Here is a 16,776-nt window from a genome sequence, read left to right on the forward strand (position 1 = left end):
AGGGTGAGTTCTAGTCCCGCCTTAGAAACATAGAAACATAGAAGACTGACAGCAGAAAAATACCTCATGGTCCACCTAGCCTGCCCTTATGCTATTTCTTGTATTTTATCTTAGGATGGATATATGAAAGGCAGCTGGGTGACTGGGCCAATCACCAGGAGAAGGTGAGTTCTAGTCCCGCCTTAGACATGAAAGGTAGCTGGATGACTGGGCCAATCACCAGGAGAAGGTGAGTTCTAGTCCCGCCTTAGACATGAAAGGCAGCTGGGTGACTGGGCCAATCACCAGGAGAAGGTGAGTTCTAGTCCCGCCTTAGACATGAAAGATAGCTGGATGACTGGGCCAATCACCAGGAGAATGTGAGTTCTAGTCCCGCCTTAGGCATGAAAGGCGGTTGGGTGACTGGGCCAATCACCAGGAGAGGGTGAGTTCTAGTCCTGCCTTAGACATGAAAGGCAGCTGGGTGACTGGGCTAATCACCAGGAGGTGGCGAGTCCTAGTCCCGCCTTACGCACAAAAGCCAACTGGGCTGGGTGACTTTGTCTCTCCATTCTCAGATTGAAGGGTCGTTGTCGTTGGGAAAATAGGAGGAGGCAAGGCGCATCAACTGTGCCCACTTCCTTGAGCGAGTTCTAAAGTAATAAAACAGTTTATGCAAAATCAAAATCAAAAATCTAATGCAAACAAACAAACAAATAAAACAAACCCGGGAACTCGTTTATTTATTTATTTTCGAGCCATAAATATTTTTTCCTCCTGGAAAAATGCCGGAATGCGCAGGGATTGGGCAACGGACATAATTGCAATCAGAGCACCAGATTCCACATTCTGTGCTTGGAACGTCATTTTACAGCTTGGAGGAAAAAAAAAATCTGGGCATCTGGCTTTTTCAAAACGACAATTGGATTAAAAGCTGGTGGGGCACCGGCCGCTGCCTGCCAAGCGTTGCTTGTTGCATGTGTGCGCGCACGCATTTGTGTTTGTGGGTGTGTGTGTACAAAATGTGGTGCAAGCAACATTTTCTTGCTTGAAAAAATCTGGAATAAAATCTCCAGTGAGGATTCCCACCCTTGTTATATATTGATGCAGATTCTAACTGTTCCTTTCTGTGTTTGGAAGAGCCAAACTATGCAGCTAGTCCTCAATTTATTACCATTTTTTGCATGAAGGCACCAAGGACCCCACAATCCTTCCCCTCTTCTCCCTACAAACCATACTCCCTTCTAACCAGTGAAGAGCTGCAAAAAATTTTACTACCACAATATGGCCGTGGCTTATTTTGTGGGTGTGGCTTGCCAGCCATGTGATCAGGTGGGAGTGGCTTCGCAGTCATGTGACCGGGGGTGGCTTAAACATCATATGACCGGCTTAAATGTGGCCAACTTGACATCATTGGGGTTTGGGTTAGGGTGCCTGGCCTCTCCTCGCCTCAAAGAGATATAATTTCCCTTTCTATTTACTATTACTAAACATCCAAAATATCCTCTTTAATTCTATGTATATATAATAATAATTGATAATAATTTATTAGATTTGTATGCCGCCCCTCTCCGAAGACTCGGGGTGGCTCACAACAATAATAAAAACAATGTTATAGTGAAACAAATCTAATATTAAAAAAGAAAGCATATAAAACCCTATCATTTTTAAAAACCAAACAACACATACATACCAAACATAAAATATAAAAGCCTGGGGGAAAGTGTCTCAACTCCCCCATGCCTGGCGATAAAGGTGGGTCTTGAGTAGTTTGCACACAAAAATATACATTATCTACTATATAAACTTGCTCTCTGATAGAATCCTCCCAAAAATTCACAGGTACAAATTTCAGACACACACACACGTTTGAAAATTCAAAACAATGTTCTTTATAATGAAAATTCCCTTAAACCAAGCCCTCTTTTGGTATAGCAAAGAGCACTGGTCTCCAAACAAACTGGTAATTTGTACAAGTCCCTTATCAGTTCTGTGATACTTAGCTTGCAGCTGTGAGGCAAGTCACAGTCCTTCTTTCACAAAGTGAAACACACTTTGCTCTGGTTTAGTTTCAAAGCGGGAAAAATTAGCACACAAAAGGTCAAAGTCAGTAAAGCAGTCACGAAACACAAGGATCAGATAATCCTCCACAATGGCCAAACCCACAGGCTGCTCTTTATAGCAGCCTCACTAATGACCACAGCCCCACCCAACCACAGGTGGCCTCATTTTCTTTGATAATAATCTCTCAGTTGTTGTTGCCTATGCATCGCTCTCCGCGTGCGTGGCTGTATCATTAACTCTTGTTCCGAATCCAAGGAGGAGCTAGAGAATTGATCTCCTTCTGAGCTGTCTGCCACACTCTCCTCCTCCCTTTCACTCATGTCTTCTTGGTCAGAGGAGCCTTCATCAGCAGATTCCACCGGGGGCAAAACAGGCCTGCAGCATGTGGATGTCTCCCCCACATCCACAGTCCTTGGGCCAGGAGCAGGGCCAGAGCTAACCACAACATAAACTGTATGTGTATGTACACACACACACACACAAACACACACACACACAGCTGTTCTAAAATTATACACATTCAAGCTCATTTACTGAGAAACATACCCAGAGCCCAGAAGGGGAAAAAAGAAAAAAAAAATCAATTTTTTTAACTGGTACTGCGCACTTGATTGTACCCGTAGGAGCCCATCACTGCTTCTAATAATGATGATGTTCCCTAGTTGGGTCATGAGATATCTACAAGAAAACCACCCAGCTCAGGCAGCGTCAGAGACCCCACCGTCCTTCCTCCTCCTCTTCCTCCTCTTCTTCCTCCCCCCCCTTTGCAACCTGCCCTTGTTTGATCCCTGATGTTAGACCCCACATTTGTTCTCCCTCTTCTCTTTCTTTCCTTCCTAATTTTTACAATTTAAACTTGGTGGAAGGAGAGAGAATGCGGCAGGTAATTCTTGTTTTACATCAGTCTGTTCAATGACCGTTTGAAATTGCAACCCAAAAAAATAGGGATGCAGGGCCATTGCGGCATCTCCGTTTATGCAATAAAAATCTGGACAACCAACTCACATTTACGACGGTTACTGTGTCTCAGAATGATGGGATTCCTCTCTTGCAAAAAATCAACCAGATTCATTTAACATCCATGCTGCAAACGTAACTGTGTAGCTTCATTTAACAACTGCGGGAGGGGGGGGGAAGGTCATACCCTGTTTCCCTGAAAATAAGTCACCCCCGAAAGTAAGACATAGGAGATGTTTCATTTCGCAGCATTCCCGAACAGAACATATATAGCACTTAAATTATAATTTAAATTATACTTAATATAAATTATATCCCAAAGCGCTGCATCGATCAGATTTAAAACACATCCAACACGCGGCTGCGTGTTTGGATGGTTTTTTTGCTACAGCAGGATCGCTCCCTACCGTATACCGTAGTTTTAAATACGATAGGGGGTCTGCTCGGTCTTTCGGATCAAGAATTGACATGTCAATTCTTGGAACGGATCAGAAAGATGCATACGGTATAAAACACGTATCGGCGACACCTCTAAGCTGGATTTTTTTCTTCATTGAAAAAAAATAAGACATCCCCTGAAAATAAGACATAGAACATCTTTGGGAGCAAAAATTAATATCAGACGCTGTCTTATTTTCGGGGAAAGAGGGTAGAATAGTTCAAAGCTCACATCACAACCTTCTCACTTAGCAACGGATGCTTTGGGCTCAGTTGTGGTCGTAAGTCGAAGACGACCTGTCTTTGCGTCCCAGGGAGACACCCAAGCCAAAACCCCCCAAAAAAACCACAGGATGCCGGCGTTAGCTAGAGAGTTCAGCTTTTATTTGGTTTTAAACTGGCAAGTTCCTAGTCCTTATGGCTGCGACCATATAGAGCACAGATTTCGGAAAGGCAGGGGGTTGAAGTAAGAGTTTGAGCGATTTAAGGGGTTCGTGGCGTGGGGTGGATCGGAGACGGGAGAAAGCACCCATAGCTTCCCACCCTCTTCACAAAATTCACCGAAGCAGCATTAAAAATGACACGAAACACGGTGGAATAAATTATTAGACAATATAACATCCATTGTGCAAATTCGAAGGGCAGGATCCAGCAGTGTTGTTGTTATTTATTTTATTTTTCCCCCTCCCACAGCCTTCTTAATTTCCAGAGCGATTTTTAAATAATTTTCCTCCCAAGGTCCACTTATTATTGCAAGCGGTGTATTTTTGACCACAGTCCACTTGGATGAGAAGAGTCAAAAATAGTTTCTGTGGCTGGTGGTCCGGTCAAATCTTTGGTTTCTTTTTTTTTTTTTTTCCTGGACATCCCTCTGCAGATGCCGGAATGGGTTCAACCCAAGCGAGCGCGTCGTTTATCGAAGTAACCATGATCTGGACTGGAGAATTCTGGGAGTTGAAGTCCATAAGTCTTAAAGTTGCCATTTTGAAGACCTCTGGCCAAGGGCTTCCTGCAAGGAATTCTGGGTATTGTGTTTTTTTAACAAGGGGTGTTAATTTTATTTATTTTTAAATAGAAGATCTGCAGCCAGACTGATGCTAATGCAATTAACTCAGTATTTGCAGAGGAGACATTTCCTAAATCACTTGGGCAATGGTCTTAATAACAATACTAATTAAAAATGGGGAATAGAAAATGAAATTACAACATCAATTCCCAGCTCAGTTATGAGTCTCGAAGAAGTTGGAATGAACTGATTGCATTCTCTGCAGGGTGTCCTCGACTTACATCCATTCATTTAGTGACCGTTCGAATTTACAAGACCACTGAAAAAAAAGTGAATTACCAACGCTCCTCATACTTACAACGCTGGCAGCTTCCCTGAGGTTGTGGGATCAAAATTCAGACTCTCGGCAAACAGCGTGGGCAGTTAGTCCTTGACTTACGACCACAAATGAGCCTAAAATTTCTATTGTTAGGTGAGACGCTGGTTCAGGGAGTTTTCAGCCTGGTTTTTGTGACCTCCTTGCCTCCGTTGCTAAGCGAATCACTGCACTTCGTAAATGAGTAATCCAGTTGTTAAGTGAATCTATGGCTTCCCTGTTGACTTTGCCTCGCCGTAAACACGAGACAGTTGTCAAGTTTCTGAATTTTGATCATATGGGATGTTGCTCCTAATAAAATTTTGTCTAGTGGTATATCGTTTTTCTGTATTCCATATTTTGCTATATCTGTTCGTAATCTGGATTTTATTTGGTAGTATGGCCACCAGTCTATTATGATTCCTTCCTCTTTTAATTGTGTTCGTGATTTTAATTTTGTTTCTTTATCCAGTAGCTGTGAGTATTTTAACGTTTTTGGCAGGCTTAAGGTATTTGGATAGATTATTGCCTCCATACTCGAAAACCACAGCGGTATTTTAGTATAGTGCTGTTTCCTAATTAGGTTCCACGTTTCTATTAGTGATTTTCTGATCAGATGGTGTTTGAAATACGAGTGTGTGGCGGCCTTATTATCCCAGATGAAACTATGCCATCCGGATTGAATGTTGTCCTTCCAAGGCGAGTAATCTTATATTTTGGAGCTGTATCCATTCTTTAACTCATGTTAGAACTTGGTAGTATAATTTGAAGTCGGGTAGACCTAGTCCACCTTGTTTTGGTCTGTCCTGCATCCATTTCTGTCCAATTCTTGCTTTTTTGCCTTGCCATACGAATTTAGAAATTAGTTTATCTAGATTTTTGAAAAATGTTCCTTCTAATTTGATTGGGATTGTTTGAAAAAGATATAGAAATTTTGGTAATATGGACATTTTTATTGTTGCAATTCTTCCCAGCAATAAGATTGAAAGTTTAGTCCAGATTTCTAATTGTAGTTTTGTTTTATTTAACAAAAGGTCGTAATTATCTTTTTTTAATGTTATACATTTGGATGAGAGATTAATTCCTAAGTATTTAGTTCTTTCGGTGATTTTCAATCCTAATTTTCTAACTAGAGTTTGTTTATCTTCCATTGTCATGTTCTTAGCCATAATTTTAGTTTTAGATTTATTGATTTTTAATCCGTATTTATTTATTTCTTCCATTAGTTTTGTACCAGTTTGTAACGGGTTTTCGATAATAAAGGCTATGTCGTCAGCGAAGGCTTGTAATTTAAATTCTTGGCCCCTAGATTTCAGGGATGTTGCAGTGGTCGTGACTCGTGAGTGTGAAAAACGACCATAAGACACTTTTTCTGAGTTGTAACTTTGAACGGTCATTAAAGGAACTGTTGTAAGTCAAGGATCACCTATATTTAATAATAATTAATAATAATAATTTATTGGATTTGTATGCCGCCCCTCTCCGTAGACTCGGGGTGGCTTACAATGGTTACAGCGATGTGACCGTCACATGATTGAAATTTTCCCAACTGGCTTCGGATAACCAATGGGGGAAGCAAGGTTTGCTTAATGACTGTGTGATTCATCCAATGACCGCGTGATTCACTTAACAACTGTGAGTGGTTCGCTTAACAACCATGGCAAAAATGTTATAAAATTGGGTGTGCCTCACTCAACACCGTCTCTGCTAAGCAATGGAAATTCTGTCCCCCCAACAGTGGTTGTAAGTTGAGGACTCCCCCTGCATTGCCTGGGAAATCATCTTACGATTCCTTCTTCCTCAATTGTGGGATTTTGGTAAAGAAGAAGAAGAAGAAAAAACCCTTTTAGCTGGTTCTCAGTCTGTTTATTGAATGGCAGTTCCTGGTGGGAATAAGACTCGACCCGTTGGCAAAAGAAGTTTGGCCCAGTAGGATGAACTTGAAAATTGTCACCTTAATTATTATGTATCTTAATCATTAAGACTTAATACAACATTGCCTTGGTGCACAACATTAAAAGCAAAATTGTCCACTTGTTTTTGGCTTCCTCCTAGACCAGTGATGGTGAACCTATGGCACGGGGGTCACAGGTGGCACGCCAGCCATCACCCGAGCTAAGCTCCAATATACATGTGTGTGCCGGCCAGCTGATTTCTGGCTCACACAGAGGCTCTGGGAGGGCGTTTTTTGGTTTCCAGAGAGCCTCCAGAGGGATGGGGTAGGGCAATTTATTCTCCCCACGCCCCAGGGAAGCCTTTGGAGCCTGGGGAAGGTGAAACACGAGCCTACTGGGCCCACCGGAAGTTGAGAAACAGGCTGTTTCTGGCCTCCAGAGGATCTCTGGGGTGTATGTGTGTGGAAACCGTTTTCGCCCTCCCCAGGCATTGAATAATGGATGTGGGGATTCACGCATGTGCGATAGTGCGCACGCATGCTCTTTTGGCACCCAAGGAAGAAAAATGTTCACCGTCACTGTCCTAGATGGCTCTTTGGAAAACAGAGCAGTCTTCTGTTTTCTTTGGGTCCGACTGGCGGCTGTGTGACCCGACCCACTGTTACAGAGGCTGGGGGGGGGTTCCTCTTTGGCGCTGCTCGCTTGTGTGTAAATTCACATATTTGTTGCCTGCCTCCTCCTTGTTGTGAGCCGCCCCAAGTCTTCGGAGAGGGGCGGCATACAAATCTAATAAATTGAATTGAATTGAATTCCCTTTTAGTGTCCGAGCCTCTGTCCCTTTGGGTCAGACCCAAGGTCTCTCTCTCTCACACACACCCTTGGAAAGCACCGGTGTTTTGGCCGCAAATGGCACAGAATGGCAGAGGTAGAAAAACACCGTGTTTGGGAGGCTAGGAAAACAGCCTTCATTGGACAAGGCTCAATCACCTTGAGAAACCTCCGTTCTTTCCATTGGAGGCAGCGCAAACGGGACTTAATGGCCCTTCTAATCCGCTCGTTTGACCCTCAGCGGGTTGCGTTCCAAAGCTCATCCTATTGATGTAAAGGACCTGAACCCAGATCTTCCATTGCCTTCATCCAGCCCCTCCTTTCCTCGCCCCCCCGCCCGCTGTCACTCTACATCCAGCCTTCCTTTTCCCTCTTATAGCTAATCAATGATCTGTCTCTGGAAAGGGAGAGGCGATATTGTCTCCTTGTTTTGCTTTTCGACTGACTCACTGTTTCATGCAGAGCAGGCTAACTATCGATCCAATCATAATTTCTCCTTCCACAAAGAGTGCTGGACTTGTTTGGGGGAAGGTGTGAGTGACCAGGAATAAGACACCAGAACAATATGGGTTTTTTTCTCGTGCAGCGAGACAGAAGAGGACGAGTAGGAAAATAGATTCGATTTTCTTTCGATTGCCTTTTCTTAGGTTTGTCTTCCCTGGGTGACTTGAAGATGAATTTTTGGAACAGCTCTGGAGGGTGGGGGGAAAAAAGTCTTTGTCTGCATTCAGGTTGGTTGGGGGTGTTTTGTTTCCGCTAAAGCAAATCTTAAAAAGCAAATCAACTCTGTGAGTAACCTTTGTTCTGAACCGATCCTGGCTGGGATCGGTTGGGCGGGATCCTTTAGGTTCTCCTAAGGGAGAAAAGAAAACGCTGGATGCCCGAGGACAGCTGGACCCTCTTTCCCCTGTGCTCCCCAAAGATAATGGGGTTCACTCTGGCCTTCTAGGGCAGGAGAATGTGTAGTCTCTGCCGGGTCGCCAAAAATAGTTGCCGTACTTCACTCCGGCAAGGTAGCATTTCTCGCTGCAAAGGATTGGGTGGAGAGTCAGCCTCCCACTCCCCAAAATTGTGATGGGGGGTCAATTGACTGGAAGTTGCCTGCCACCCTCAGTGTGTTCAGGGACCTCCCCCCCTAAGTGGGGCTTTCTGACCATCGTCTCGTTTTGTTACATCACAGTTTCTTCTTCTTTTTCCAACAAGGTGTCCGGCCGGTAGCCGTTGTAGAGTCCGGAGCTGTTGAGGTATTCCTCCTCTTTGCTGTAGTGCTCGGGCCCCGAAGACCCCAGCGAGTTCTCTGAAATGGACCCGTTTCGGATGTAACCGGGCAAATTGCGGTGTCTGTTGAGGATCCCGGAGGCCGGCTTGCCGTTGAGAGGGAGGGGCATGCCGCCTTTGCCGGTGACGTTGGTGACACTGGTGTGGGACACCATGGGTCCATAGCTGTAGGTGGTGCTCCCACTCCGTGCTTTCTTTCGAAGTCCAGCGCTAACGTCCATCGGCTCCAAGACTTCTTGATCTCGGCTTGGACCTGGGGAGAATGGAGAAAAGGACGGTTATTATGGGATGGGGCTGGTGGAAAGTTCTCACCCGGAGCCGCTTACGGAAGACGTTCCGGGACCACGTAAATTGGGGGTTGCAAAGTGATTTAGAACAGAATAGAGTAGAATTCTTTATTGGCCGAGTGTGGCTGGACACACAAGGAATTTGTCTTGATGCGTATTCTCCCAGTGTACATAACAGAAAACACTTCAGAGGAGAATCAGAACTGCAGAAGAAACAATGGCTGCCAACCTGCCTTCCCTGGAGGACCTGTAGACTGCACGAGTCAAAAAGAGGGCGGGGAAAATATTGACTGACCCCTCACATCCTGGACACAAACTGTTTCAACTCCTACCCTCAAAACGTCGCTACAGAGCTCTGCACACCAAGACAACTAGACACAAGAACAGGTTTTGTTCCCCATCTAAACAAATAATTCCCTCAACTGTCAAACTATTTACTAAGTCTGCACTACTATTGCTACTAGTCTTTTCTCATCATTCCTATCACCCCTCCCCTCCCACTCATTTGTGGGATGGATGCGGTCCATGGGCATACCCACCCCAAAGCCTTTTCACAACACCAGCATTGCGAGCTTAGCCCCACACATCTTGCAAGTACAGTATACTTCAAATGGTGTGTGAGACCCCCCCCCCAACTAAACAATTATAATCTAAGGAACTGATCCATTAATCACCTGGCATTGGACTATTCTGAAGAAAGGATGCCCTCCCCCTCTCTCCCTCCCTTTACCCTCCCCCTCTCTTCCTTCTCTTCCCCTCCCTTCCCAACTTTCTTTCTCCTCCTGGTTTCCCTCCCTCCCGCCTTCCTCTCGTTTCTCTTTCTCTCTCTCTCTCTCTCTCTTTCCTCCCTCCCTCCCTTCCTTTCTCTCTTTCTTTCCTTCCTTCCTCTCTTTTCTCCCCTCCTTCCTTCCCTCATCCCTCCCTTCCCTCTTCCCTCCCTCCCTTTCTTTGTTTCCTCCCTCCCTCCCTTTCTCTCTTTCCTCCCTCCCTTCCTTCCCTACTCCCTCCCTTTTTCTCTCTTTCCTTCCTTCCTTCCTTTCTTCCTCCTCCCTTCCTTCCTCTCTTTCCTCCCTTCCTTCCTTCCTTCCCTCCTCCCTCCCTTTCTCTCCTTCCTTCCTTCCCTCCCTCCCTCCTATCTTCCTCCTTCTCCCTCCTCACCTCTCCTCCTTCATTTCCTCCCCCCCTTCCCTCTTTTCCCATTTTCCTTTCCTTTCCCTCCTCCTTTCCTTTCTCCCTGCTCTCCCCTCCCTCCCTTCCCTTTCCTTCCTTCCATCTTTCCTTTCCTCCCCCCCCTTTGGTTTTCATTACTCTTTCCTCCCTCCCTCCCTTGCTTCCCTCTCTCCTCCCTTTCTTCCTCCCTTCTCCTCCTCCCCTCCCTCTGAACCAAGAGATTCTGCAGAGTGGGACACTCACCTCTCCGTTACAAAAGCAGTAGATAATTGCGATGAAAAATCCCTAGGAAGAAAACAGGGAATAAAATTAGTTTCTTCGATTGATTCCATGAATAGCTTTTAGGTTTGGGCCCCCCCGTAGGGCTGACCTAATTCATAACGGGGTTGGTTAACTTGAGGTTAATATACAGGTAGTCCTTGATTTACAACAGTTCATTTAGTGATGGTTCAGAGTTACAATGTCCCTGTACGGTCACATGATCAAAATTCACATGCTTGTCAACCGACTCACATTTATCATGGTTGCAATTCCTGGGGTCAAATGATTTCTTTTTGTGACGTTCTGGCAAGCAAAGTCAATGGGGGAAGCCTGATTCATTTAACGACCGCGAGACTGACTTAACAACTGCAGTGATTCATTTAACAACGGGTGGGAAGAAAGGTCATAAAACGGGAAGGAAAACCTTTTCTGGGGGAATTATGGGATGCTGCTGAGATTGAGCAGCTAGTCCACATCAATTAAAATACAACGGAGTCCCATAAATTGAGTTCAGAGAGGGATAATAATGATAATGATAATAATATAGCAGCAACAACAATAATGTACATTAAAATTTAACAATTAATTTAATGTTAAATTTAATAAAAGTGATGATAATTAGAGTCTGATTTTTTAACGTTCTGTTTAATATTATTAATAATAAATTCTCCATAACTTTCGCAACGAGTCTAATCTAGCTCTAGCAAGCTTGAACACGCAAGGGTCCACCTGGAATCAGTGTTCCCTCTAATTTTTTTGGGGGGGGCGGAAAAGTATAGTGTCTGAGCAGCAGTCCCTTCGGGATTGGGCGGCACAGAAATAACAAACAAACAAACAAACAAACAAACAAAAAACCCACCCTGTTTTGCCTGAGAGAATTTCAAAATAAAATACTGTACTGTGTGTCTATAGCAGTGAGCTCATAATAGGGCAACTCTATCGATATCAAAATGCCACTTAAATAGTTGAGCTAGTTTCAAACTAGATTTTGATTTTCTTTCTCTCTTCCTTACTCCCATTCTTTTTCTTTCTCTTTTCCTTCCTCTCTTTTTTCTATCTGTTTCTCTCTCTTCCTCTTTCTCTCCTTCCCTCTCACTCTTTCCCTCTCGGCTTCTGGGCAGGTTTGGAAAACTCTGAGTTGATGATGATTTTTAAGTGAGCGATTGCTCACTGCTCAGCTTAGAGGGAACTATGCCTGGAATCCTCTGAGCTGGGTGGGGATTATGGGAGCTGGAGTCCAAGGCATGGATGGACCTCATGGCTGGAGAAAAACCATTTTGTTGCATTTTTCACCCCCACCCACCCCCAAATCCTTAACTTGGTGTCTTCTGAAGAAGGGTCAGAGGTTGGACTAACCTGGAAGGAGTTAAACAACATTTCATAGTGCATCTGAATTTGCCAGAGGATTCCAGAAACCTGCGTGTAGGGCATGGCCATAAAAACGATATAATGCACTCCGAACAATGGCATGAGGACCAGGGTGGATTTCAAGAGCTTCCTGCAGAGCAAAAAAAAGATGATAAATAATAATAGACGGAGGAAAATCTTTCTAACTCAGGGAGCAGCGGTGGGGTCCGGTTTCGGTGCTTTCTGAGCTGAGTGGGTTTCTTGAAAGACGTTTCGTGAGCCAGCTAGGGAACATTATCAATTCTGGGAGTGGGTTGGATTTGCAGGGAGGAGAGGAGGAGGCAGTGAAGCACTGTGGAGGAAGGAAGGAAAGAAGAGAGGAAGGAGGAGGGTGGGAGGGAGAAAAGAAGAAGAGGGGAAAGAGGGAAGAAGAGAGGGAAGGAAGGAGATGGGGAAGAGAAAGAAAGGGAGGGAGGGAAGGAAAAAGGAAGAAAGGGAGGGAGGGGGAGAGGGGAGGGAGGGAAGGACGGGAAGAAAGGAAGGAGAAAGAGGGGTGGGAGGAAAGAAAGAAGAAGGGAGGAAGGAGGGAAGAAGAGCAAAGGAAGGAGATGGGAAAGAGAAAGGAAGGAAGGAGGAAAGGAAGGAAGGAGAAGAGGAGAGGAAGAGAGAGAAAAAGGGAGGAAAGAAGATGGGAATGGGAGGGGGAGGGAGGAAGGGAAGGAAGGAAGGAGAAGAGGGGAGGGGAGGAAGGAGGAATGGAGGGAAAGAAGGAGATGGGGAAAGGAAGGAAGATAAAGAGAGAGAGAGAGAAATAGGGAGAAAGAAAAAAGGAAAGGAATAAAGGAAGGAAGGAAAAAAGAAAGGAATAGAAGGGAAGGAAGGGAAATGAAGGAAGGGAGGGAGGGAAGGAGAAGAGGAGAGGAAGGGAGAGAAAAAGGGAGGGAGGGAAGAGGGAAGGAAGGAAAAAATAAAGGAATAGAATGGAAGAAAGGGAAATGAAGGAAGGGAGGGTGGGAAGGAGAAGAGGAGAGGAAGGGAGAGAAAAAGGGAGGGAGGGAAGAAGGAAGGAAGGAAAAAAGAAAGGAATAGAAGGGAAGGAAGGGAAATGAAGGAAGGAAGGAAGGAAGGAAGGAAGGAATCAACCTTCCCAGCAAAGTCAATATGCAAAAACCATATTTCCTTAAGAAAAACACGTTTCACTTAATGACTTCAGCCAATTCAGTCATTTCACAGGTGCAAAAATCAGACACGGCTGGTTTAACAAGGGAAATCCCCTTCCCTATTTACGGTCATAAACCAAGGACTGCTCCTCAATCTCTTCCTCTCAAGAGAATACCTTGATGTACACCCCCCCTCCCTCCCCCAAATGGTGCAGAATAACGTGACACATCGGCCAAACTCGTGTGTGTGTGTGATCGGAGTTTTCTAAACTGGCACATTTTGCTTCGAAGTTCAGGGTGGGGAGAAGAGAGGAGGAGTGGTGGTGGTGGTGGTAAAAAAAAAAAGTGAATTTGGAAAGCAAATATTCTAATTTGAAGCAGGCGAGGGCAGTGGGGGGGGGGGAGGCTTGGCGGAGCTTTTGCAAAACCTCCAAAGTCTCGTTCTCAGCCTATCGTTTCCTCCGGAGAGCCGAGTGCTGGTACGAATGTGGGTTTTGGATGCAGCTGGGGAGGTTGGGGGGCGTTTTTCCAGACTGGGACACCGCGACCGTCGATGCCAGAGGAGGGAGCCCCCCTCCCCACCCTCTCACGGGCCTCGGTGCCCCCTCCCGCTAATTGCCTCCAGATTCGGGAAGACTTGGCCGCGCGTCTCTCCCGGCCTCGTTTGCAGCCAGAGGAGGCTCCCTCTGGGGCACAGCTGGTGAAAGGGCTCCAGATGTGGTTGTCTGCATGCAGGGTTTCACTTCGTTGGGGTCATGGGGGCTGAGTGGCAGCTGTGGATCTCCTCCGCTTTTTCCTTCCCCTTTCCTTCCTTTTCCTCTTCCTCCCCTTTTCCTTCTCTTCCTTCTTCACTTTTCTTCCTTCCACTACCCATTCCTTCCTTCCTTCCTTTTTCTTTCACATTCCTTCCTTCCCATTCCCCTTGTCCATCCCTCCCCCCCTTCCTTTCCTGCCTATCTTATTCTTCTCTCCTATTCCCATCCCTTTCCACTTCCTTCTTTCCTTCCTCCCTTCCCCTTTGCTTTCCTTCTTCTTTCCCCTTCTTTCCATTCCCTCTCATTTCTTTCCCTTCCTTTTTCTCTGTTTCCTTTAGTTTCCTTTCCTTTCACTTCCTTCTTCTCCTTTTCATTTTTCCTTTCTTCCTTTTCTTCCTTTCCTTCTTTTTCCTTTCCTTTCCCTTCTTCCCTCCCTCACCCTTTTCCCCTCCTTCCCTCTTTCCTTTCTTCTTTCCTTCTTCTTCCTTTCCTTTCCTTTCATTCCCTTCCTTTCTTCCCTTTCACTTCCTTTTTCTCCCTTTTCTTTTCCTTCTCTTCTTATTCCTCCTTCTGTTTCCTTTCCTCCCCCTTTGCCCTTTTATTCCCTCCTTCCCTCTTTCCTTTCTTCTTTACTTCTTTTCCTTTCCTTTCATTCCCTTTTTTCCCTTTCACTTCCTTCTCCCTTTCCTTTTTCCTTTCTTCCTATTCTTCTTCCTTTCCTTTCCCTTTTCCCCTCTCTCACCCTTTTACACCCTTCTTCCCTGTTTCCTTTCTTCTTTCCTTCTTCTACTTTTCCTTTCCTTTCATTCCCTTTCTTTCCTTTCACTTCCTTCTTCTTCCTTTCCGTCTTCTTTTTTCTTTCCTTTCCCTTCTTCCCTCTCTCACCCTTTCCTTCTCTCTTTCTTTTCTTTTTCCCTTCTTCTCCCTTTCCTTTCCTTCCCCTCACTTCCTTTTTTCTGGCATTCGATAATAGGCCCCTCTATCCTCTCTTTTCACTCTGTTTTGTCATTCCGTTCTGCCCGGAGGAATCCCGCACAGATATGGGGATAACCACCTGCTTACCGATACTGTTGTCTGGTATCACATCTTCCCGCATTTGTTTCTCGGAGTTTGGTTGCAAGAACTTTGATAATTTTGATAAACAGGATAAAGTTTGCCTGAAAGACAAAAGGGAGGGAGGGAAGGAAGGGAAAGAGAAGGAGGAAAGAAGGAAGGAAGAGAAGAGGAAAAACGGAGGAAAGAAGAAAAGGGAAGGAGGAGAGAAGGAGAAGGAAGGAGAATGGAAAAGGAGGAAGAGAAAGGGGAGAAGGACAAGAAAGAGGAGGAGAGCAAAGGGAGGAGGAGAAAAAACAGAAAAAGAAAAGGAGAAAGAAAGAGAAGAGAAAAAGAAAAATGGAGTAAATAAGAAAAAGGAAGGAAGGCGAGAGCGGGAAATGGAGGAAGGAGAGATAATTTAAACACCAGTAAAGGTGCACCTTTGGGCAATTGCATCCCCACACTATACCATACTTTATATATAACATATATTTAAAGAAAATATAATTGTTGTACATGGAAATAATGGTTAGGTCCCACAGAATGGGCCTTTTCCGGGTCCCGTCAACTAAACAATGTCGTTTTGGCGGGATCCAGGGGAAGAGCCTTCCCTATGGTGGCCCCGGCCCTCTGGAACCAGCTCCCCCCAGAGATTAGAATTGCCCCCACCCTCCTCGCCTTTTGTAAGCTTCTTAAAACCCACCTTTGCTGTCAGGCATGGGGGAACTGAGATACTCTTTCCCTCTAGGCCTTTACAATTTATGCATGGTATGTTTGTTTGTATGTATGTTTGGTTTTACAATAAGGGGTTTTTTAGTTGTTTTAATATTGGATTGTTACATACTGTTTTTTATCACTGTTGTTAGCCGACCCGACGTCTACGGAGAGGGGCGGCATACAAATCCAATAAAATAATAATAAAATAATAAAAAATAATAATAAGTAAGAAATTCTTCATAAGATTCACAGTTTGTCTGGTTATGCTGGTTTGTGATGACAACTGCTGTACAGTATATAATAAATGTTCATTATTTTTTGTCTCAGCAATAAATGTGAATTCTTCTTCATTGAAAAAAAATAAGACATCCCCTGGAAATGAGACGTAGCACATCTTTGGGAGCAAAAATTAATACAAGACGCTGTCTTATTTTCAGGGAAACAGAGTATATATATATATATATTTAAAATTATGCACCGTCTTCCTTTCCATTCCCTCTAGGAGAAAAGAATACAAATTCCAATCCAATTGAAACCACCCAGAGGTTTAATTTAAGGAGTGGGGGGGCCCCCTACAAAACAGAATGAAATTCTTGTGGTGCGTGTCGCAAAACCCAGGGACATGGCTTGCTCCCTAACCTGGTTTGAGGTCTAACCGCAGGATATTCCAGTTAGTCCTGTCCCCCCACCAGCCCTCCAACCCCTCCTTTATTGGACCACCCAGACTTTTCGGAGGGATGAGAATGTCGGAAGCTGGCCGGAGAAGAAGACGTGGTCAAGCGCCAGCCCTGCAAAAATCTTTCCATTTATGGTCCATTGCCCACAAAACAATGGTTTGCCCGGGATGGACTTCGCTGTCTCTTGCTGAAAACATTCCCAGGCCGGGAAGCCAGGCTCAAGTTTTCTGCAAAATGTTGTCTACTCTACATCCGAGGGAAACTGAGATGGCTTCGATTTGAGGTCTGCAGACCCCGGAGGGATTGGGATGGTTTTGCTCATGTCACACTGTGTGTGTGTGTCTTTCTGTGTGTATTTCTCTCTCTGTGTGGATGTGTGCAGTTAATTGTGCCTTCCAGTGTGGGGGAGAAATCTCTCCGCTCAGCATCTGAGATTCTCGGCCGTCGTACGAATTTTGCTAAAAGTTTCCAAAATAAAGCAGATAATTCTGTTTGACCGGGAGGGTATAGAGCAGGGATGGCGAACGTTTTTTTTTATAATTCGCGTGCCAATATTGTGTTTGTGTG

The 16,776-nt window shown here is 44.9% G+C and overlaps 1 protein-coding gene across 1 annotated transcript in view; it reads right to left on the bottom strand.

Annotated features, from left to right (window-relative positions):
- Positions 1-6,643: 6,643 nt before the first annotated feature.
- Positions 6,644-16,776, bottom strand: part of PTH1R (parathyroid hormone 1 receptor) — a 114,498-nt gene continuing 104,365 nt past the window's right edge. Inside the window, 5 exon segments of the mRNA XM_070729821.1 lie at positions 6,644-9,002; positions 9,005-9,053; positions 10,501-10,542; positions 11,875-12,016; positions 14,843-14,937. Of these exon segments, the coding sequence (XP_070585922.1) occupies positions 8,692-9,002; positions 9,005-9,053; positions 10,501-10,542; positions 11,875-12,016; positions 14,843-14,937 (639 nt within the window). The 3' untranslated portion in view covers positions 6,644-8,691.

The sequence above is a fragment of the Erythrolamprus reginae genome, chromosome Z (assembly GCF_031021105.1).
Source record: "Erythrolamprus reginae isolate rEryReg1 chromosome Z, rEryReg1.hap1, whole genome shotgun sequence".
NCBI classification, from domain to species: Eukaryota; Metazoa; Chordata; class Lepidosauria; order Squamata; family Dipsadidae; genus Erythrolamprus; species Erythrolamprus reginae.